We start from the raw sequence: 23,816 nt of genomic DNA on the forward strand, positions 1-23,816 counted from the left end.
GATTGAATTTTGGAATGGTAGTAAGAGGCTTTAGCAGCTGATGCAGATGAGGTGTAGTTGAGGAGGAGAGAGAGATAAGGGTCTAGATCATCAAGAAGGCCAGATTTTCTCCATTTCCTCTCAGCTGCCCGGACCCCTATTCTACAAGCTTGCAGGGTTTCAGACAGCCAGGGAGCGCGTGGAGTGGATGGTGCCGGCCTTGAGATCTGTGGACAGAGAGAGTCGAAGGATGAGGAAAGAGAGGACAGGAGGGTGGAGGAAGCTGCATCAGTGGATAGAAGAGAGAAGGATTCAACAGAGGGTTGGGAGGATAAGACAGAGGAAGAGAGAGCGGTAAGGGAGAAGGTACGCAGGTTAGAGGTGAGAGGATACAGTGTGGGTAGAGACTGGTTGGGAGGGGGAGCATTTGAGAGGGAAGGGAGAAGGATATGAAATGATGGTCAGAAACTGGAAGAGGGGTAACAGTGAGGTTTGAGGTATGGGAGGATCTTGTGAAGACAAGGTCGAGCTGATTGCCTGCCTTATGAGTCGGAGGAGAGTGGGACAGGGTAAGGCTGAAGGTGGATAGAAGGTTGGGGAGGTTATGTCAGCAGGGCATATGTGTACACTGTAGGCCATGGTTCACTGCTCAAATGGCAGCAGATCTGCTCTGATCCCCATCTCTATGTCCTATAGCGCTCCCCAATGACCCAAGCTGTGCTGTGATGGCTGGATGTATTTCTGACACCTCCGTTTCTGAACATGGCCATATTCAGCTTTCCATATACTACTCAGATGAAAACATATGCTGTACTGTACTGCAGAGTGAGAAAGATCAGGTGTAGCGCAGCACATTCTGTTGACCATATTAGTCAGGCCTGAATGTGGCTTGGAGAACAAGATCTGAATGAGCCTCTTCAAAGAGGCCAGGATTTCTGTTTTGTGGAGCTCTGCCATATGTCATTTCACATCCCAAATTAGAGTCTTACTGTGGGGACGTTTTAATGGTTTGATCATGTTACAAAACCTCTCCAACAAACTCATGCTGTTGGTGATAAAACTATGTGACCACACCACCATGGCTTTTAAAGCCACATTAAACATAACTATGCGATCCCTATGACTACTGCAGAAATACCTAAAATATACTCAATGACAGTTTAATCTGTTAACTCAATACAGCTGGCAGTTAACAACATATCTATGATTCCAACAGTTCAGGCAGGTCCTGTCATCTAGGGGGCAATAAATATTGGTACACATAAATGCATACTTAAATAAATGAGTGAGGAAAGACAAAAATGTCTAACAATAATAATAATAAGTGGAGATACTCTCGACCTTGAAGCCACGGTCTGAGGAAGACCCAGAAGATCACCAAGGACCCCAGCCACGGTCTGAGGAAGACCCAGAAGATCACCAAGGACCCCAGCCACGGTCTGAGGAAGACCCAGAAGATCACCAAGGACCCCAGCCACGGTCTGAGGAAGACCCAGAAGATCACCAAGGACCCCAGCCACGGTCTGAGGAAGACCCAGAAGATCACCAAGGACCCCAGCCACGGTCTGAGGAAGACCCAGAAGATCACCAAGGACCCCAGCCACGGTCTGAGGAAGACCCAGAAGATCACCAAGGACCCCAGCCACGGTCTGAGGAAGACCCAGAAGATCACCAAGGACCCCAGCCATGGTCTGAGGAAGACCCAGAAGATCACCAAGGACCCCAGCCACGGTCTGTTCTCTCTGCTACCATCTGGCAGACAGTACCGGTACATCCGGTCTAAGACAGGTAGTGAGATGGTTTCTACCGGCACGCCATAAGACTTTTGAACAGCTAACAGACATTGCCAAATGCTAAAAAGTCACCAAGTTCGCCCCGGGCCTGGGTTGGCAGGTCTGGTCTACTTATGCACAGCCCGGTCCAAGGTTGTAATAGCTATTACTAGACAGCTCACAGAGACGCCAAGGCAATGCTATGTAGAAGAATTTAATTAGGATCCAACAAGTAATCAAGACATCAATTTCGCAGCCCATTACATACTACGCTTTTCATATGATCTCTACATGAAGTTGACTGTTGTTATGACATGTTGTGGTTCTCGGCCTCAAGACATGGTGGCTGGATTACAAGACTAAATAACTGAGGCTCCTTTCATCATGTCAAAAGTGAAACCTGTGGTCCACACAGTGTTAAACCAGAGACAGCAGCTGCTTCATTGAGGTCAAGGCCAGAAACATGCAGCAATTAAACTAATGAACAACCTCATACTGTATTTAACACATTCATAGAAAGACAAGAAGGAACACTTTAAATGTTTCTATTGATTTATATGATTTATAATATTCCAAGTGTGCTAGGTCAAACCTGTGAAATAGAAGGGGTTGGCCATGCTTCCTGCACCCCCAGGACCCCGTACCCCAACAGCAGCAGCTCAAACGAACCCCAACCCTTGGCCTTGAGCTTCGGGGTGTGGGGGGCATGGCCACTGGTGTTAATAATGTTGTCTATTGTAATATACTTGTCCTGTCCTAGACACACAGCCGGTGGTGTCAGTAAATTTGAAAATCTAAAAATAGTTGTTAAAAAAGGATCTGGTCCCAAGATGGCCATGTTCCCTGATGCACAGCTCAGATAGCAGCAGATCTGGATCTCAGAAAGCAATCCCAAACCAAGTCCTGCCACAGATATCACATCCCAAATTAGATGACATCACTGCAGGGGCATTTCAGTAGTTTAATCATGTTACAAAAAAGCTGCTGTGAGCCAACAAGCTTGACCACTGAGGCTTTTAGAATATGCAGTAAAGAGTTACTCCACAATCCCCCAAGGCTCAACTGCCAAAATACCTCAACTACACTCAACTCAAGATTTCAGGCCCGTCCGGCTAAAGAGATTAATAACATTAATGGCATATTTCCTATGAGAATGTCTGCATGGTGCAAATGTTCTCTTCACAAACAAGTCAAGTGCATTTGCTGTCAGCCTTTACAGTGGAACAGGAGGAGAATGCTCTCAGCCCTTACAGTGGAACAGGAGGAGAATGCTCTCAGCCCTGACAGTGGCATCACTTCAAGAATGAAGCAGTACAAAACAGGCCACTACACACTCAACCCCTCAAATATGGACTAAACCAGAGGGGGGAGCTGAAGGGAAGTGGACAAGGGAACTGTGGTTGACGATCAGGAGGAGCAAACCAGCGAGGCCTCTACTGTATGTGCTCTCCCCATCTCTGCAGCCAAAGCTCATTGTTGTCAGCTTTTTGAAGGAGATACTGAATCCCTTGCAGGGCTATGCTGGCCAATATAGAAGCAGGTTAGAAGACGGTGGCTTTGGACTGGATACCCCTGTTACCCCTAACCCTCCAGCTGTTCTTTGCTGGGCCTCTGGTCTCTCCAACCAACCTCTACCCTCCTTGGTCCTTCACCTCATTTGAAATGGCTAGAATGGAGAAGAGTGACTTGCTGGCCAGGATGGTAGGTTTTGACCCAAGTGTGGGTCCTGGCTTCAAATGGTCCAGTTTTAAAACCCAGGGCTCCAACCTGCTTCTGCTAAACTCTGCGCTGGGCTCCAGTAAGTTTAGTTGTCTTAGATGAATTTAACCACGAGCTGAAGTGCCTGTGATATGATAATCTAACCACAACAAGCCCACAGTGGCTCCAAATTCAAGTCTCCAAGCACTGGAACGGTTTAATGCGTGACTTCTCTCATGTTTTTATCATTTGCTTCAGCTGAACAAATAGTCTATTCTCCATTATCGCTCCTATCACACCTCCCAGTCATAACCATCACTAGAATGTACTTCAGTTGCCTACATGCATTTCATGCTATCATTCCATGTCCCTCTGCTACATTCATTGCACCCATGTCATTATACTATTAGTATTGTTTCTGTCAATTACTGCTGCTGCTTACTTACTTGTGGGGGGTAGACTGACTACAGTGTGGGGGTAGAGTGACTACAGTGTGGGGGTAGACTGACTGACTACAGTGTGGGGGTAGACCGACTACATTGTGGGGGTAGAGTGACTGACTACAGTGTGGGGGTAGACTGACTGACTACAGTGTGGGGGTAGAGTGACTACAGTGTGGGGGTAGACTGACTGACTACAGTGTGGGGGTAGACTGACTGACTACAGTGTGGGGGTAGACTGACTGACTACAGTGTGGGGGTAGAGTGACTGACTACAGTGTGGGGGTAGAGTGACTACAGTGTGGGGGTAGAGTGACTACATTGTGGGGGGTAGACTGCAGTGTGGGGGTAGACAGACTGACTACAGTGTGGGGGTAGAGTGACTACAGTGTGGGGGGTAGACTGACTGACTACAGTGTGGGGGTAGACTGACTGACTACAGTGTGGGGGTAGACTGACTGACTACAGTGTGGGGGTAGAGTGACTGACTACAGTGTGGGGGTAGAGTGACTACAGTGTGGGGGGTAGACTGCAGTGTGGGGGTAGACAGACTGACTACAGTGTGGGGGTAGAGTGACTGACTACAGTGTGGGGGGTAGACTGACTACATTGTGGGGGGTAGACTGCAGTGTGGGGGTAGACAGACTGACTACAGTGTGGGGGTAGAGTGACTACAGTGTGGGGGGTAGACTGACTGACTACAGTGTGGGGGTAGACTGACTACAGTGTGGGGGGTAGACTGCAGTGTGGGGGTAGACAGACTGACTACAGTGTGGGGGTAGAGTGACTACAGTGTGGGGGTAGACTGACTACAGTGTGGGGGGTAGACTGCAGTGTGGGGGTAGACAGACTGACTACAGTGTGGGGGTAGAGTGACTACAGTGTGGGGGGTAGACTGCAGTGTGGGTGTAGACAGACTGACTACAGTGTGGGGGTAGAGTGACTACAGTGTGGGGGTAGACTGACTGACTACAGTGTGGGGGTAGACTGACTACAGTGTGGGGGTAGAGTGACTACAGTGTGGGGGTAGAGTGACTACAGTGTGGGGGTAGACTGACTGACTACAGTGTGGGGGTAGACTGACTGACTACAGTGTGGGGGTAGACTGACTACAGTGTGGGGGTAGACTGACTGAGATAGATAGATAGATAGATAGATAGATAGATAGATAGATAGATAGATAGATAGATAGATAGATAGATATCAGAATCAGAATCAGAATTCTTTTATTTGGCCAAGTTTATTTGCACATACAGGGAGCTTGTTTGTGAGCCCCACTGCCATGGGGAAGAAACTGTTCAGGTGGCGTGAGGTTTTGGTCTTGATTGACCGGAACCTTTTGCCGGATGGGAGTCTAATGAAGAGGTGGTGACCAGGATGGGAAGGATCAGTGATGATCTTTCCTGCTCTCTTACTGGTCCTGGAGTAGAACAGGTCCAGTTGCAGCCGATGACCTTCTCGGCTGACCAAATGATCTGCTGCAGTCTGCCTTTGTCCTTGGTAGTGGAGGCAGTGAACCAGACGGTGATCGATGAGCTGAGGATGGACTCATGGGGCTGGGCTTCTCCTGAAGTCGACTACCATCTCTATAGTTTTTAGGGCGTTCAGCTCCAAGTTGTTCTGGCTGCACCAGGAAGCCAGGCTATCAACTATCAACTTCCATCCCCATTGGAGATTAATCCAATGAGGGTTGTGTTGTAGTTCCTGATTGTCTGTCATTGTTGATCATAGTGCTAACAGATAGATACTAGTTTGTTTGTCTATTGGTTGAGAAAACCTCAGCTCCCTATAAGGTCCAGTGTGGGGTCCTGCAATTCAAGATATGTATACTGTGATCAGATCAATATCAGGTGCGTGAGCAACCTAAATGCCCATCAGTCACTTCACTGAGAGAATGTTTTTTGACACAGCAGACCAGGATGAAGGTCAATGAACCCCTTATCTTTTCTCTCTCTTGAAAGTGACTCAGTTCTGTTCACACATGTATTGACAAGTTGATAAGGGACTGTGAAGTGTCTCCAGCTCTATTGATCAATAATTGACAATCCCATGTACAGTTGTGGTCAGAAGTTTACATACACTTGTAAAGAACATGTATGTCATATGTCGTATGTCTTGAGTTTCCAATAATTTCTACAACTCTTATTTTTCTGTGACGGATTGATTGGAACATACTTCTACACATACACTCATTACACTCACCAAAAAACCCTACAATGGGAAACTCTAAGGAGCTCAGCACAGATCTGAAAAAGCGCATCATTGACTTGAACAAGTCAGGGAAGTCACTTGGAGCCATTTCAAAGCAGCTACAGGTCCCAAGATCAACTGTGCAAACAATTGTTTGTAAGTATAAAATGCATGGCACAGTTGTGTCACTGCCACGATCAGGAAGAAAACGCAAGCTATCACCTGCTGCTGAGAGAAAATTGGTCAGGATGGTCAAGAGTCAACCAAGAACCACCAAAAAGCAGGTCTGCCATGAATTAGAAGCTGCTGGAACACAGGTGTCAGTGTCCACAGTCAAGCGTGTTTTACATCGCCATGGGCTGAGAGGCTGCCATGCAAGAAGGAAGCCGTTGCTCCAGAAGCGGCACTTTAAGGCTCGACTAAAGTTTGCTGCTGATCACATGGACAAAGAAAAGGCCTTCTGGAGGAAAGTTCTGTGGTCAGATGAAACAAAAATTGAGCTATTTGGCCACAATGACCAGAAATATGTTTGGAGGAGAGAAGGTGAGGCCTTTCACCCCATGATCTGGGCCTGATTTGCTGCCAGTGGAACTGGTGCTTTACAGAAAATAAATGGAATAATGAAGAAGGAGGATTACCTCCAAATTCTTCAGGAAAACCTAAAATTATCAGCCAGAAGGTTGGGTCTTGGACGTAGTTGGGTGTTCCAACAGGACAATGACCCCAAACACACATCAAACGTCGTAAAGGAATGGCAAAATCAGGCTAGAGTCCTGACTTAAACCCTATCGAGAACATGTGGAGTGTGCTGAAGAAACAAGTCTGTGTCAGAAAGCCAACGAATTTAGTTGAACTGCACCGATTCTGTCAAGAGGAGTGGTCAAAGATTCAACCAGAAGCTTGCCAGAAGCTTGTGGATGGCTACCAAAAGCGTCTAATTGAGGTGAAAATGGCCAATGGACATTTAACCAAATATTAGCATTGCTGTATGTATATTTTTGACCCAGCAGATTTTGTCACATTTTCAGAAGACCCATAATAAATTCATAAAAGAACCAAACTTCATGAATGTTTTTTGTAACAAAGAAGTATGTGCTCCAATCAATCCATCACAGAAAAATAAGAGTTGTAGAAATGATTGGAAACTCAAGACTGCCATGACATACATGTTCTTTACAAGTGTATGTAAACTTCTGACCACAACTGTATATTTGAAAATTATTATGGGAGTTCCACCATGTTAACGGATGGGAGTTCCACCATGTTAACAGATGGGAGTTCCACCATGTTAACGGATGGGAGTTCCACCATGTTAACGGATGGGAGTTCCACCATGTTAACAGATGGGAGTTCCACCATGTTAACAGATGGGAGTTCCACCATGTTAACAGATGGGAGTTCCACCATGTTAACAGATGGGAGTTTTTTTATTTTATTATCAGGATTCATAATTTGGAGTTTCTGCACATTGTAAATATTGATGTGAATAGTTTGAAAGGTGTAAGAGCAGCAGAGGTACAAACATTTCATCTTTTGGTTTTCATAGACCTCCATGTTAATACTTGCACTTTAGTTTAAAAAGTATAACAATTATTAAAAACCAAAAAGATATATCAGCTTCAGAAAGACCTCTCTCCACGTTGTGAAGTTGGATTGGTCTTTCGATCTTAAAAGTTGTAGGAGGAGCAGTGGAAAGATTTGGAATAATAATAAGTATGCAAGAGAAGCAAAATGTAATTAAGAAATGAATATCACATATCAGAAAAGGGCATAGGGAAACAGTCTCTCATCCAATCCACCTCCTCCAGCAGTGTGGTCCATAATTAACTTCTGCTTGGTTGGCACTCTGGAACCAGATATAAGGAGCCTGAGGCCACAGCATCCACAGGCAGATTCAACCTCTGTGGTAAGACCTTCCACCTCCTTACATGATTTCATTTCCATGTCTGATGCAGTGACTGCACTGTGAGACTTGAGTTCTGTTTGTGTTTATTCTCTTAAGCCGGACGGGCCCAAATTCTGCTTTAATTTGATTATTGTTTACTTTACCGTAGTATGCTATTCTGAACTATGATCTGAGCATATCCACACACAACTTCAAGGTGTTACCTATCCAATGGCATCCTGCTTCTGCACCTGATCATCATATTTCTAATGTTATCAGCCGTTTAGTTTGGGTCTGTTTTTTAGGCGGAAATGAGTCAAATAGGGCATAAAGTTTAAGAGGTTATGCCACATAGGACTTCACATGATTAGCTCTGTAGCAAGTAATGCATTCTATTCAACATTAAAGTGGCATTGCTTTATTAAATTGTGATTGGTGATGAATCCGTTTTCGTTCACACAGTTTGAAAGAAAGTGGGCATGTTTATATCAATTAACATTAAAGTGGACATTTAAAGGTGCAATCTTATAACTTGTGGTCCAAATGGGCCTCTAAATTCTAGGGTGTCGGTCCTGACATATGTTACCCAGTATTCACCCTTTATTTTATTATTGTATTGTCTTAATTTGTTTCTTAGCTGACTGTGTCTGTAGTACCTTGGACCACATAGATACCATTTCATCTGGTTGGAGAAAACAAGGTGAGACATTTGAGTTTTTACATTCTTAGAATACATTCTGGTAAATATACTGCCTTTAACTCTGTTGACTGGGGAGGGGTTAGTACAGACTCAAACATGTTTGTTTTGTAATCTTTCTGTCCTAGTGAGCCGCCACCATGAGTACGGATGCGGAGATGGCCATTTATGGCGCAGCTGCCATATACCTTCGTAAGCCAGAGAGGGAGAGGATCGAAGCTCAATCCGCGCCCTTTGATGCAAAGAACGCCTGCTATGTGACTGACGTCAAGGAGCTGTACCTCAAGGGTACAATTGTAGCCAGGGAGGGTGGAAAAATCTCTGTGAAAATTACAGACACTCAGGAGGTAAGCCTACAACATATCACCTATAACCGAAACAAAACTGCAGCTTCCAAAAGCAAGTTGAATCTTTCAACATGCATAGTTATGAAAAATATTATTGATCAAAAATGTGAATTTCCCCTTTAATATTCAAGTTGTGTGGAGGATCGTAAAACACTGGTACTGTAAATAAATCAATTGCATGGATCATGCTAGTACCAACATTTATTTATTTTTCATCAGTAAAAAGTTATCAATATAGTGTTGATTTGAGTGTCATTTAGATTTCTCACTGTGTTTCAGACTAAAGACTTCAAAGAAGATGACGTCTTGCAAATGAACCCCCCAAAGTATGACAAGATTGAGGACATGGCCATGATGACCTACCTGAATGAAGCCTCTGTGCTGTATAATCTCAAAGAGCGTTACGCAGCATGGATGATCTACGTAAGAGATACATACACATCAGTCAACACCAGAAACCTAGCACACAGAAGCAAATGCAGAGAACGAAAACAGCATATCACTATACGCAAAGATACCTACACTTCCACATTCCAGTTAATCTGACTTGGCTAATTCCCATATTTGATCCACTTTATCCAGACCTACTCTGGGCTCTTCTGTGCCACGGTGAACCCCTACAAGTGGCTCCCCGTGTACGACCAGTCATGTGTGGAAGCCTACAGAGGGAAGAAGCGTATGGAGGCTCCACCCCATATCTTCTCTGTCTCTGACAACGCCTATCAGTTCATGCTGACTGGTACGAGCTCTCATGGATGGATGGATAGTTAGATGAGCGACTTTATGATGATGCCTTGAATGCAATGATGTACCAAAACCCAGTGAATGAGTGTGAACAATATGTTTCTTTGCTTGCAGATAGAGAGAATCAGTCCGTCCTGATTACGTAAGTTGTTCACTAACATCTTACTTTTCAGAAAGCGTTCCTTTTGCAGTATGTTGGGTATTATGAAGTCAATATTGAGTAACTGAGTGAGAATATTTGAGAACATTAACTTGGTTATAAAACAAGTTAAAGCAATGCCATTTTCTTTTCTTGTTTAATGAATGCTGATATGATCCTAAAACATGTGTCTAAACCCCTCTTTCTCTGTCTATAAACCAGTGGAGAATCCGGTGCAGGAAAGACTGTCAACACCAAGCGTGTCATCCAGTACTTTGCCACCATTGCTGTGGCTGGAGGCGCGAAGAAGGAAGCACCAGCGACCGCTGGTAAAATACAGGTAAGTTGTGCTTATGTGTCACGATTTAGAGTAAGTTGAGGTGAATGATTGAAAACACATCAACTTTTCTCTAATTTCCTCTAGTTTGACAGAGGATTTTGGGTGGGTATATGTGCTGTTGGGAACCAGTAGGCTCAGAGACAGCTGGGTGGAACCCTGGGCTTTAGGGTGGGATCACATTCCTAATGAGGTCTGTACCTCACCATAGCCTCCTTCTCAGCTAAAAGGAACAGATGTTGTTGAAAGATGAAAGGAGATTTTCAGTTACTAACGCTTTAGCAACTTTGTCTCATTCAGGGATCTCTTGAGGATCAGATCATTGCAGCTAACCCCCTGCTGGAGGCTTACGGTAATGCCAAGACTGTGAGGAACGACAACTCGTCTCGCTTTGTAAGTATGAGGGAAACACTTTGGCAGTTGTAGATTTTTTGTTGACTGATTTCTAACCGGCCTGCTCTACTGTAGGGTAAATTCATCAGGATTCACTTCGCTACGTCCGGCAAACTGGCTAGTGCTGACATTGAGACCTGTAAGTTGGTATTAGTCATTTCTCCATACCTATTCCACAAAAAAAAAAGTTTTGCAATACATTTTTCTCTCCTGTTCTCTCTATCAGATCTGCTGGAGAAGTCCAGGGTGGCCTTCCAGCTTCCTGATGAGAGGGGTTACCACATCTTCTACCAGATGATGACCAACCACAAACCTGAGCTAGTCGGTACGCCAAAGCAGAGAGCAGGGAAAACTAGCTCCCTGCTGTGAAAATGAAATACTCATCCAGTCGCTGCTACACTTAGTAGAGTCAGATATGGTATAAGAATTGGGCTTTGGTTGAGCTGATGAAATGTGCCTGTCATTGAGTATATGTATTGAGTACAAGTGGTCCATTTATCTACATGAATTTGATTTAACAGACAACTTTGTTCTCTGTTCTCCACAGAAATGACACTCATCACCACCAACCCCTACGATTTCCCCATGATCAGCCAGGGGCAGATCACTGTGGCCAGCATTGACGACACGGTAGAGCTGGTCGCCACAGATGTGAGTCACTCAAAGGGTTTTTATTTGTATCAATGATCTGTTTTGGAGTGCCCAGTGTTAATGACTCCTCTTATAGGGGGGCATACGGCATCCACAAGTGCCCTGGGTAACATTGTTAAAATCCTATTGTGCTGCTAGTCTACTAGAGGAATAGAGAAGTCTGACATTTCCATCCATTCTGCTAGATTTGGAGCTAACAGAGCCGTACTCTGACAGAGTGAGTTTGTCTTCAATTCATCACTGTTTCCTTCCTCTGTAACATGAAATTCCTCTCTTTCAGGAAGCCATTGACATCCTGGGCTTCACCGCTGAGGATAAAATGTACATCTTCAAGCTGACAGGCGCTGTCATGCATCACGGCAACATGCATTTCAAGCAGAAGCAGCGTGAGGAGCAGGCCGAGCCAGACGGCACAGAGGGTGAGTTCCACCTCTGGAACCCAACATGGAAAAAAGAACATTTACAAGTTGTTCCTCATGAAATATAACAATAGCTAATCACTCAGACCAGACAGAATATGTAGACCCTCTACAAATGTTTTGAAATAATTCAAATATGTTGATTGATTCAAATATAAAAACTGAAGTTCTTCAGAAGTTAAATAGATACGGTTTCACTGTAAATTGAACAAGGGCCTGGACATTAAAAGGCTCCAACATATACCTTGCACAACGTTCTGTCTTAGTTTGTAAATAAAGGTACATGTGAGCAAAATGCATTTGAGTGTGCAGGCCCACTTTTGTATGTGATCCACTTAGCACGAAGAAATGTGCTAGACTAGTAACAAGGTGTCCTGCACTAAACATGACCAAACAGTAGATATATTGATATTTCTCTCTGGTATTCTGTTAATGCCAGGCTGATTGAGAGACAGGGTACCTGTGTCATTAGAAACAAACAATCTTGTATGGCTCTGTCCTTGAGTCTGTTGTTGCTCCTTCTCTTTCCAGTGGCTGATAAAATCGCTTACCTCCTGGGCCTGAACTCAGCCGACATGCTTAAAGCTCTGTGCTACCCCAGAGTGAAGGTCGGCAACGAGTATGTGACCAAGGGACAGACAGTGCCTCAGGTAGGGCATTCATTTTATTCTCTGACAATCATTCTTTAAATTCAAAACATCTATATATTTTTTGCCATATTGTGAACACTCTTGAAAAACATTTGGTTTTATAGTGCTCGCGTGTAAGTGCCACCCTGTTGTTCAACAAATACTCAAATCAACCAATCAATATCAATATCAATAAAATCTAACAGAAACAACAACACAGAAAAAGAAAGACAAGCAAACAGTCCCCTCCCTCTCCCCCAAGTTTATACAGTCACATATACATACATATACAGTTTCTCTGATTCAGTGACCTAATGCTTTTTTTTACAGGTGAATAATTCAGTGATGGCTCTGGCTAAGTCCATCTATGAGAGGATGTTCTTGTGGATGGTCGTCCGTATCAACGAAATGTTGGACACCAAGCAGCCAAGGCAGTTCTACATCGGTGTGCTCGACATTGCCGGTTTTGAGATCTTTGATGTGAGTATGTTGTCAAAACAAGAAAACAAGTTGTGATTATGAAAGATTACAGCCATGTATGATGAACATATTCCTTGATTCTGAAATTCCATCAACAGTACAACAGCATGGAGCAGCTGTGTATTAACTTCACCAATGAGAAACTGCAACAGTTCTTCAACCACACCATGTTCGTCCTGGAGCAAGAGGAGTACAAGAAGGAGGGAATCGTCTGGGCGTTCATTGACTTCGGCATGGACTTGGCTGCCTGCATTGAGCTTATTGAGAAGGTAAGCAGCCTGTGAGGATTAAACTATTTAATGATGGGTGTCAAAAGCAGTTTATAGAGGTAGGTGTTTGAGGCTACTATATTATCACATATTAATGTTATTTGGAAAATTTTGAGCCACAAAAGCATGAATGTGTGATGACAGTCATTAACACCAGGCGTCCCAACATTTACACAACATTAGCATTTCAAGTATACATTTTCAGACGATGTACATTTTCAGAAACTTCGCTTTAGACCACGTGCGAGACAATTTTGGAGGAGCAGAATTTTCGTGTTTACAGATTTGTGATTTCCATAATTTTTCTGAGAAAACGTACGCTGGTGTAATTATAACAATCAGCCACCCGAAGGTGCTAAGTTTTTATTCGGATCTCTCGTTAAATACAGTAGTTTCCTTTTGTAAATTGGTCTGGTACACACCTTTTACCTGGTGTTAAATACATTGTTGCCTATATGCAACATCGGGTGTTAAAGGGTTCATATGCTTCCACCACATGGCTATCATCATATAACGGTGATTGTTGAAGTCAAAAACATGAAAATAGTGTAAATATCAACATAGTCATTGAATTGAAATCTCTTTTTGCACAGCCATTGGGCATCTTCTCCATCCTTGAAGAGGAGTGCATGTTCCCCAAGGCGTCAGACACCACCTTCAAGAACAAGCTGTACGACCAGCATCTTGGCAAAACCAAGGCGTTTGAGAAGCCCAAGCCTGCCAAGGGCAAGGCTGAGGCCCACTTCTCCCTGGTGCACTATGCTGGCACTGTGGACTACAACATCACTGGCTGGCTGGACAAGAACAAGGACCCCCTGAACGACTCTGTGGTGCAACTCTACCAGAAGTCCTCAGTCAAACTGCTGTCTGTCATTTATCCACCTGCTGCAGCTGAAGGTAACATTAGCATCATGTTAATAACTAAGCATTAGGATGATGATGAGCATTAAGCCGGGCAGACACTACATGATTTCAGCCACAAATTTGCCCACGACTAAATGTACATGTTGGCTGTAAATCACATCTAATCTGAATTCTGACATGTCTGAAATGTTTGGTCGGGGCTCCTTTCTACTGGTGCAGAGTGAGATGTGCTACTGGACAAAAGAAAGTCAACCAATGGGAATCCAGATGCTGTAAACAATGGCAACACACAAGTGGCGTTTGGGACCATAGTCAACAGCCACATTACAATATAATACTTAAAAGATTGGCTCCAATATCATTTTGAAGGGATTTCAAGTTGCAGTCCTGAACGTCTTTTCAATATAGCTCCAATATAAATTATATTTCTCTGTTTGGAACCATGAAATCAAAAATTGTCGTGATCAATTATTTTGAAGAATCGACAACCTCTCATGTCCGCGCTTGGATATCGTGTCCATATTCTCCTTATGTTTTGAAGGCTTTTTCTCAGTGCATAAGAAGACTATGGCTATACAGCTGAAATGTTTTACTATTCCATGGCCAGCGCCATTTCTACTTCAATGAACCAACATTGAAGGGAGTTGATCAGAGATTTCTATCATTTGTAACACTTTTTTTTTTACTCCTTGAAAAAGACACCACAAAGAAAGGAGGCAAGAAGAAGGGAGGTTCCATGCAGACTGTGTCCTCCCAGTTCAGGGTGAGCTTTTGATATTCCTGCCTGCCAGAGTGTCTGTTGGAATCTTTTGAAAAAGTGTAAATTAAGTCTGAATTATTTGTGAGAACATTATGGTTTGTCACCCCTCACAGGAGAACTTGGGCAAGCTGATGACCAACTTGAGGAGCACCCACCCTCACTTTGTGCGCTGCCTGATCCCCAACGAGTCAAAGACTCCAGGTACAACACACAGAGACATATTACAGACTAAGCCCATGATTAAACTACTAATCATTACTATCCTTAAGTCTTTAAAACATTATTATTAATAATTACATTATTCTACGGTTTATTTAGGGGTTAAGATGCATTTTGTGTTTTCCAGGTCTGATGGAGAACTTCCTGGTTATCCACCAGCTGAGGTGTAACGGTGTACTGGAAGGTATCAGGATCTGCAGAAAGGGCTTCCCCAGCAGAATCCTCTATGCTGACTTCAAGCAGAGGTACAGTTCATACACACACACACACACACACACACACACACACACACACACACACACACACACACACACACACACAGCCCTTCCTTGACAACATAAGCAAGAGCTTTCAAACTAACATATTTAACAATTCTCCCCATACAGGTACAAAGTACTGAATGCCGGTGTCATCCCTGACGGTCAGTTCATGGACAACAAGAAGGCTTCTGAGAAGCTGCTCGGGTCGATTGATGTGCCTCACGATGAGTACAAGTTTGGACACACCAAGGTAAGGAGATGTGACCTCATAACAGGACTGAAACATCAAAGAGATGCTACAGGATCATTGGTGTCATTTCAGCCTACAGTTCTAAAAGTACAACACCTCCCCATCACACAGACGCCAAGTTGGTGCAAACAGTCGCCCCGCAATTCCACGTGCTTCGACCGAGTCTTGAACTTGTGACCTCTGGCTTGCCAACACACGTGACTGTCTCCTCAAACACCCGATGTAAACCAGCCACGCTATCGAAAAGCTAGCTATTCAGCGCGGGTGTGGTATTTGAACTTGAGGAGTGAGTTTTACTCTCAACTCGGGTTAGGGTTAGGGTTATTTACCATCTCAACTCGGTTACACGTGGGGATTCCACGCTAGCTGAACGTGAAAGTAAAAGTACTGCTGCTTCAAAATATTGGCGGTGTAAAACTAGTGATGCCGTGGCTGAATGAGATAAAACAGTGATTCAGTTCATAGATTAGAGTTGCACAAGCTATAAATTGACCATCTGTGCCCAAAATGAGAGGTTTAAAAAATACAGACATAATCGCGATGATCACATACCATCTCTTTAATGTAAGATATCCATTCAAAACCTCACATCTTAATTTCTCTTTACATGCATTTCAATGCTTTTCTTGTTACATCCAAGTGTAGTGGTGTTGAACCTCCCTTTGATTTTCTATTCTGCCCCTTCCTACGTTACTGTGTCTAACTCCTCCATTGGCCATGCTTGTGTATCTGTGCTCAGGTGTTCTTCAAAGCTGGTCTGCTGGGTGTCTTGGAGGAGATGCGTGATGAGAAGCTGGCGTCTCTGGTAACCATGACTCAAGCTCTCTGCCGTGGATACCTGATGAGGAGGGAGTTCTCCAAGATGATGGAGAGGAGGTATGGGATGGGAGATAATCTCTCTAGCACTACTTATTATATCATTGAGCCTTTCAAAAGCATAAAACTCACTTTGCCACAATTGCCTTCCTCTTGTCAACCAGAGAGTCCGTCTACACCATCCAGTACAACGTCCGCTCATTCATGAATGTCAAACATTGGCCATGGATGAAGGTCTACTACAAGATCAAGCCCCTGCTGCAGAGTGCTGAGACGGAGAAGGAGCTGGCCAACATGAAGGAGGACTTTGAAAAGTGCAAAATTGCCCTGACCAAAGCAGAGGCCCGTAAGAAGGAGCTGGAGGAGAAGATGGTATCCCTGCTGCAGGAGAAGAATGACCTTGCCCTCCAAGTTGCATCTGTGAGTGAGCGACACACACACACACACACACACACACACACACACACACACACACACACACACACACACACTTTTGTCCCCAAGTTTACATTTTTCATAGATTTGTATTGATTTGCTGTGTTCTCTTATTGAGTTTTGAAGCGTTTTGCTTTCTCTTCCCTTCTGAAACCAGGAAGGAGAGTGTCTGAACGATGCTGAGGAGAGGTGTGAGGGGCTCATCAAGAGCAAGATCCAGCTGGAGGCCAAACTCAAAGAGACGACCGAGAGGCTGGAAGATGAGGAGGAGATCAATGCTGAGTTGACAGCCAAGAAGAGGAAGCTGGAGGATGAGTGTTCTGAGTTGAAGAAAGACATTGATGACCTGGAGCTAACTCTGGCCAAAGTGGAGAAGGAGAAACACGCCACTGAAAATAAGGTCTCATATAACACATACAAACTACAATCTGATCAAACTGTTGCCAAACAATCAATGAATCCAACTGTGTCATGTTGGTCCTGGAATGAGAGAACATGATTTGCAGGCCACAGTTTATGCTGTATTTCCCTTTGTGAGGTGAAGTGACTAAATACTCTCTGTTGTGGCTGTGTTCAGGTTAAGAACCTGACTGAGGAGATGGCGTCTCAGGATGAGGCTGTTGCCAAGCTGACCAAGGAGAAGAAGGCCCTCCAAGAGGCCCACCAGCAGACACTGGATGACCTGCAGGCAGAGGAGGACAAAGTCAACACTCTGACCAAGGCGAAGACCAAGCTGGAACAGCAAGTGGATGATGTGAGTGGGCAATGCAAATAAAGCAGTGCTAGTGTCAACCAAGATTGTAATAGAATAGTAAAGCTTATTATTTTACACAAGTTAAAACACACAAGAACATGAAACAGTCACATACAAGCTGGGAATTATTAGATGGCTTTATTAATCTACGTTACTTTATCAACAAAGATGGTTTGGATACTATTGTTCATTATTTGGAATTTCATGACAAATGTGTGTGGTTATCTTCTAGCTTGAAAGAACATACAAGCTGGGAATTATTAGATGGCTATAATAGTAGTAAAATCTAGGTTAGTTATTGAGGCAATTATTATGAAACTGCACCCTGTGTTATCCCCCCAAAGGCTTAACTTTATTAATCTACTTAATGGTTTGGATTGTGTTTGTTTCTCTTCTAGCTTGAGGGTTCTCTGGAGCAAGAGAAGAAGCTCCGTATGGATCTGGAGAGATCCAAGAGAAAGCTGGAGGGAGATCTGAAACTGGCCCAGGAGTCCATAATGGACCTGGAGAACGACAAGCAGCAATCTGACGAGAAGATCAAGAAGTAAACACAAATAAATTACTATAACATTGTATTTGATATGAATTGAACATTCTTTTTTTCTTTCAATTGTTGCAATAGTCAAAATCATCAATGTGTTGAAACAAAACGTATGTATTGAATTAGAAAATAGACAAATCTGAACAGATGTCTTTCTATAAACCAAAGGTACGATAGACTGTCCATTTACACAATCTAACCAAATTAAACTGTAATCAATGTTTCTGTTCTTTAGGAAGGACTTTGAGACCGCCCAGCTCCTCAGCAAGATTGAGGACGAACAGTCTCTGGGTGCTCAGATGCAGAAGAAGATCAAGGAACTCCAGGTACAGAACAGGACCGTCAGATGGCTCAGTTGGCTGTATAGTGTCTAACAATAGTACAGTTAAGATTGTCATGAGAAACAGTGATCCATTTACCCTTTGGATAATGGTTCAGTTGGTTTAAGAATGATGCTTAAACACCATACAGTACATTCTGTATGTTAACTGTAAATTGCTTTGGATTAACACGTCTTTGATATAATAATTTGTTTATTATTATTCTGTGAGCTCCTTTGCTTTGATTGTTGTAGATGTTGTAGACTTCATCTCTCTGTCTGTGTCTCCCTACTGTAGGCCCGTATTGAGGAGCTGGAGGAGGAGATCGAGGCTGAGCGCGCTGCCAGGGCTAAGGTGGAGAAGCAGAGGGCCGACCTCTCCAGGGAACTTGAGGAGATCAGTGAGAGGCTGGAGGAGGCCGGAGGTGCCACCGCTTCTCAGATAGAGATGAATAAGAAGCGAGAGGCCGAGTTTCAGAAACTGAGACGTGACCTAGAGGAATCCACCCTGCAGCACGAGGCCACAGCCTCCGCTCTGAGGAAGAAGCAGGCAGACAGCGTGGCAGAGCTCGGGGAGCAGATCGACAACCTGCAGCGCGTCAAGCAGAAGCTGGAGAAGGAGAAGAGCGAGTACAAGATGGAGATTGATGACCTCTCCAGCAACATGGAGGCCGTCGCCAAGGCTAAGGTCAGTAGCAATTGATGGAGCAGTGTTTGTGGGGGTCAATTCAAATAAAAGTGAAAAATTAAAATGGAAAGCTTGGCACTCAAGTCTTGACACAAGATAATCATGTAAAGTAATAATGGTTTATGTTTCACTACCAGGGCAATCTGGAGAAGATGTGCCGTACTCTTGAGGATCAGCTGAGCGAGATCAAGACTAAGAATGATGAGAATGTGCGCCAGGTCAATGACATGAGCGGACAGAGGGCCAGACTCCTGACTGAGAACGGTACCAATGATGGTCCAGATTCTGTACTTTTTTTTATTTTACCTTTATTTTACCAGGGGAGTCCCATTGAGATGACAAGACCTGACAAGGGAGCCCTGGTCAAGAAAGCAGCAACACAGTTTAAAACAGCATAAAAGCAAACATCTGTAGAGTAACACAACATATAAGCAACATATAAGCAAGCAACACCAAGAGCACAAAAGGCAAAGCACACGAGCAACACACAGGATGTGTAACAGTAGACACACAAAAGTAACACACAATCAGCATTAAAAGGTACAAAAGCAAGACATAGAACACAACACACAAGCAAAACATTAAAGCACATGACATACATGTACAAGTTGATCTAGGACCAGCTTACCCACCCCAAATCCTACCCTCAACCATTAGTTAAGAAACTGACCATAAATCAAACTTGACACAAATTAGAATAGCATTGGCAAGATAATATATTGTCTATTACAACAGCACATAGGGAAGGTTTATATGTCCTATAAACTCATTAATATAACTGACCTTACTCCAACAACAACAATGAATATTAACCATTAGAACAGAGACCCCATTAAGAAGATGCTCTTTTCCCCACAGGTGAGTTTGGTCGCCAGCTTGAGGAGAAGGAGGCCCTGGTGTCCCAGCTGACCAGAGGCAAACAGGCCTTCACCCAGCAGATTGAGGAGCTGAAGAGGCACATTGAGGAGGAGGTCAAGGTAAGGGACTCAAAATAGACTCCACCGACCACGTAGTTTTGAATCACAGCTTCTCGTTGACAGTGATTTTGCCACCCAGCGACATCTTACTGTACTATTTACTCTCTCCTCCTGTCTCTCTTTATCTTTTTCTATGATGCTCTTACACTTTCTCTCTATCTCCTCTATCTACCTTTCACCTCTATTTCTCCCTCACCTCTTCTATTTCTCTCTCTAGGCTAAGAACGCACTGGCCCACGGTGTCCAGTCTGCCCGCCATGACTGTGACCTCCTGAGGGAGCAGTTTGAGGAGGAGCAGGAGGCCAAGGCAGAGCTGCAACGCGGCATGTCCAAGGCCAACAGTGAGGTGGCTCAGTGGAGGACCAAGTACGAGACTGATGCCATCCAGCGCACCGAGGAGCTGGAGGAGGCCAAGTGAGTCACACACAACCTCCTTATTCACCAGGGCTGGGGGGTATTTCATTTCTGTTCTGTCAATTCTGAAGATGAGTTGACACATTTTAATTAAATAATTTCAAAAGGGGATATTTATTACAAACAAGGATTTTCCCATTCTAGAATTTGAATTGCTTACTGAATAGAAATTGAATTAATCTTCAGACATATATTCCATATAGGATGTGGAAGTAAAAATGTACATTCCCATAGATTAAGACAAAATGGAGCTAATTGCCTAAACCAATTGTACAAGACCCTTGTTAACTTGGCTACATGTCACTCTAACTTCTTGTCCTTGGTCTGATATAAAGAAATCTGATTCATATAAACAAAACATTGGTTGTCAACTAAAGCATCTGTAGATTCATCTGTTCAATTAATGGATTCATCTGCACAGGCCAAATGTACTGTAGCATGTTTCTCCCATCACCCTGAAGAGCCAGACCTACAGACATTCTCCGACACAGAGATGAGGTCAGAGGTGACGCTTTATAATCCCTCATCTGTCTAACAGGAAGAAGCTGGCCCAGCGTCTACAGGAGGCAGAGGAGACGATCGAGGCGACCAACTCAAAGTGTGCCTCTCTGGAGAAGACCAAGCAGAGGCTGCAGGGAGAGGTGGAGGACCTCATGATTGACGTGGAGAGAGCCAATGCTCTTGCTGCCAACCTCGACAAGAAGCAGAGGAACTTTGACAAGGTGTGAAATAACTAAATAACACCAATTAATTCATGGCAGATAAAAGAAAAAAGAAAAATATTAAAATCACATGGATTTCACTAGGTGCTGGCAGAATGGAAGCAGAAGTTTGAGGAGGGCCAGGCAGAGCTGGAAGGAGCTCAGAAGGAGGCTCGTTCTCTGAGCACAGAGCTCTTCAAAATGAAGAACTCCTATGAGGAGGCTTTGGATCAGCTGGAGACTCTGAAGAGAGAGAACAAGAACCTGCAACGTGAGTCAAACGGCAGTAGTTTTAATTGGCTCATGATGGGGTGTCTCATTTGATCAAGCTACATGAGTGACCCTATTCTACAGAACAATGTTCCAATTGTCATTCAACTATTTTTAGAACTTTTTTTAAGACAATTAGCTACACCAGACAGTACAAACATTTACCGTTTATTCTTATGATAATTATATATAAACACCAATGTGTTCTAGAGTGCAAAGAAAATCTCCCTGTTCTGAATGACTTCTGTGTTTGTGTTTGCAGAGGAGATCTCTGACTTGACTGAGCAGATCGGGGAGACTGGCAAGAGCATCCATGAGCTGGAGAAGGCCAAGAAGACTGTGGAGACAGAGAAGTCTGAGATCCAGACTGCCCTGGAGGAGGCTGAGGTAGAAACTAATGCATTTGACCCTGTTCATTTGGAACACATACTCATCTTTTCATTTAACCTTTACTGTCCAGGTTAGTCTCATTGAGATAAAGTCATGTTGTTAAGCAAGACCTGGTCCTCCTATCCTATTACCACATTTTCATCACATACAGTAGCAGGCCCCAATCCAGAACAACCCTTAGTTCATGATTGCCAGTCCACAACTCCCCCACAACCAAAGCGTGACTACTGTTTTGTTTTGTTCAGGGAACACTGGAGCACGAGGAGTCCAAGATTCTGCGTGTGCAGCTGGAGCTAAACCAGATCAAGGGTGAGGTGGACAGGAAGCTGGCAGAGAAGGATGAGGAGATGGAGCAGATCAAGAGGAACAGCCAGAGGGTGGTTGATTCCATGCAGAGCACCCTGGACTCAGAGGTGAGGAGCAGGAACGACGCTCTGAGGGTGAAGAAGAAGATGGAGGGAGACCTGAACGAGATGGAGATCCAGCTGAGCCACGCCAACAGGCAGGCAGCCGAGTCCCAGAAACAGCTGAGGAATGTCCAGGGACAACTCAAGGTAAGGGGCTGGGAAATCAGTCACGGTAAACATTGTCCCTAACCACAGATTTGAGATCAAATAATATGCCTCCTTCGTAACCTTAACGATAAGAAAACAATTACAATAAACTCACCCTATATCAAGGGCAAAAAAAATGGAGAGAGGGTTTTTTCTATGTCAATGGAATAGAATAGAGCACAGGAATACACAGTAGACTGGTGTAGAAAAGAATAGAACACAAAGAAAGCATCCCTTACCGATCCTATCGCACTACAACAACAAGTTTTAATGCTCTACGTCTTTGTGAATCCCAGGATGCCCAATTGCACCTTGATGATGCTGTTCGCGCAGCAGAAGATTTGAAGGAGCAGGCAGCCATGGTAGAGCGCAGGAACGGTCTGATGGTGGCTGAGATTGAGGAGCTTAGGGTTGCTCTGGAGCAGACAGAGAGAGGCCGCAAAGTGGCCGAGCAGGAGCTGGTGGACGCCAGCGAGCGTGTGGGCCTGCTTCACTCCCAGGTATAGATGATTCCTAGGCAGTCTCATCTTACCCACAGTGGGACTTTTGTATGTTTTCTTGAAATACAATTCCGACTAATCATTGACTTTCTTCATACAGAACACTAGCCTTCTGAACTCTAAGAAGAAGCTGGAGACTGACCTGGTTCAAGTGCAGGGAGAGGTGGACGACACTGTGCAGGAGGCCAGAAACGCAGAGGAGAAGGCAAAGAAGGCCATCACTGATGTAAGTCCCCAAACTTAAAATAATACAACAAAATTTGTCACCACGGTAGAGGTCTTCACAGGTCCACCCGAACCCAAAAACCTGAGACCGGGATAAATGACACTTCAGCTGAATTACCAGAGTCAACCTGTCCGGATCCGATACACAGCTCTGATCACGAGAGTGTTGTATATACAGTTATCACTATCAATCCCAATTCATCAAAACCTGCACTACAGTCTAGTAGACGCCTCTGGCCACATGCACCATCACACAAAGCAATAGCACATAGTGAGAGAGAGAGAGAGCAATGTGAAGAGAGACGGAGTAGGGGGAACACCTCACAGCAGTTTGGCTATTTCCCAATTCCCACAATGACATCACACATTTCAAAACTATCATGTCATAATATATCATTTTTATGTCATGTTCTTCATGCCACATTGTCGATGAATTAAATCATTCAACAAACGACCATTTCAGGCGGCCATGATGGCAGAGGAGCTGAAGAAGGAGCAGGACACCAGCTCTCACCTGGAGAGGATGAAGAAGAACCTAGAGGTCACTGTCAAGGACCTGCAGCACCGTCTGGATGAGGCTGAGAACCTGGCAATGAAGGGCGGCAAGAAACAGCTCCAGAAACTGGAGTCCAGGGTGAGTTTGCAGACCTTATGCCATTCAATAAACATTTGTTCAAACATTTGTCTCTTTAAATGAGCCTGAAGAATCGACCTCTACTTCTTTCCAATAACTAATGACGGATTTCTCCACCTTAAACACACGGCTGTGTTCCCTCCATACAGGTGCGTGAGCTTGAGACTGAGGTGGAG

At 44.2% G+C, this 23,816-nt stretch overlaps 1 protein-coding gene across 1 annotated transcript in view; it reads left to right on the forward strand.

Annotated features, from left to right (window-relative positions):
• Positions 1-8,801: 8,801 nt before the first annotated feature.
• The window catches only part of LOC310824839 (myosin heavy chain, fast skeletal muscle-like), a gene marked incomplete at its 5' end in the record, with an annotated part of 16,156 nt that continues 1,141 nt past the window's right edge, over positions 8,802-23,816 (forward strand). Inside the window, 36 exons of the mRNA XM_083698093.1 lie at positions 8,802-9,008; positions 9,288-9,431; positions 9,591-9,747; positions 9,867-9,894; positions 10,114-10,231; positions 10,529-10,621; positions 10,697-10,760; positions 10,848-10,946; positions 11,169-11,272; positions 11,553-11,691; positions 12,223-12,341; positions 12,651-12,800; positions 12,899-13,069; positions 13,663-13,966; positions 14,632-14,696; positions 14,807-14,894; positions 15,040-15,157; positions 15,299-15,422; positions 16,162-16,298; positions 16,403-16,658; positions 16,831-17,073; positions 17,251-17,427; positions 17,826-17,971; positions 18,204-18,294; positions 18,586-18,975; positions 19,113-19,239; positions 19,834-19,952; positions 20,170-20,366; positions 20,905-21,088; positions 21,173-21,338; positions 21,600-21,724; positions 21,973-22,281; positions 22,578-22,781; positions 22,882-23,007; positions 23,470-23,640; positions 23,790-23,816. The exon at positions 23,790-23,816 is cut by the window's right edge and continues 78 nt beyond it. Of these exons, the coding sequence (XP_083554219.1) occupies positions 8,802-9,008; positions 9,288-9,431; positions 9,591-9,747; positions 9,867-9,894; positions 10,114-10,231; positions 10,529-10,621; positions 10,697-10,760; positions 10,848-10,946; positions 11,169-11,272; positions 11,553-11,691; positions 12,223-12,341; positions 12,651-12,800; positions 12,899-13,069; positions 13,663-13,966; positions 14,632-14,696; positions 14,807-14,894; positions 15,040-15,157; positions 15,299-15,422; positions 16,162-16,298; positions 16,403-16,658; positions 16,831-17,073; positions 17,251-17,427; positions 17,826-17,971; positions 18,204-18,294; positions 18,586-18,975; positions 19,113-19,239; positions 19,834-19,952; positions 20,170-20,366; positions 20,905-21,088; positions 21,173-21,338; positions 21,600-21,724; positions 21,973-22,281; positions 22,578-22,781; positions 22,882-23,007; positions 23,470-23,640; positions 23,790-23,816 (5,487 nt within the window). The remainder of the gene's footprint in view (positions 9,009-9,287; positions 9,432-9,590; positions 9,748-9,866; positions 9,895-10,113; positions 10,232-10,528; positions 10,622-10,696; positions 10,761-10,847; positions 10,947-11,168; positions 11,273-11,552; positions 11,692-12,222; positions 12,342-12,650; positions 12,801-12,898; positions 13,070-13,662; positions 13,967-14,631; positions 14,697-14,806; positions 14,895-15,039; positions 15,158-15,298; positions 15,423-16,161; positions 16,299-16,402; positions 16,659-16,830; positions 17,074-17,250; positions 17,428-17,825; positions 17,972-18,203; positions 18,295-18,585; positions 18,976-19,112; positions 19,240-19,833; positions 19,953-20,169; positions 20,367-20,904; positions 21,089-21,172; positions 21,339-21,599; positions 21,725-21,972; positions 22,282-22,577; positions 22,782-22,881; positions 23,008-23,469; positions 23,641-23,789) is intronic.

The sequence above is a fragment of the Argentina silus genome (genome assembly GCF_951799395.1).
Source record: "Argentina silus genome assembly, contig: scaffold_174, whole genome shotgun sequence".
Classification (NCBI taxonomy): domain Eukaryota; kingdom Metazoa; phylum Chordata; class Actinopteri; order Argentiniformes; family Argentinidae; genus Argentina; species Argentina silus.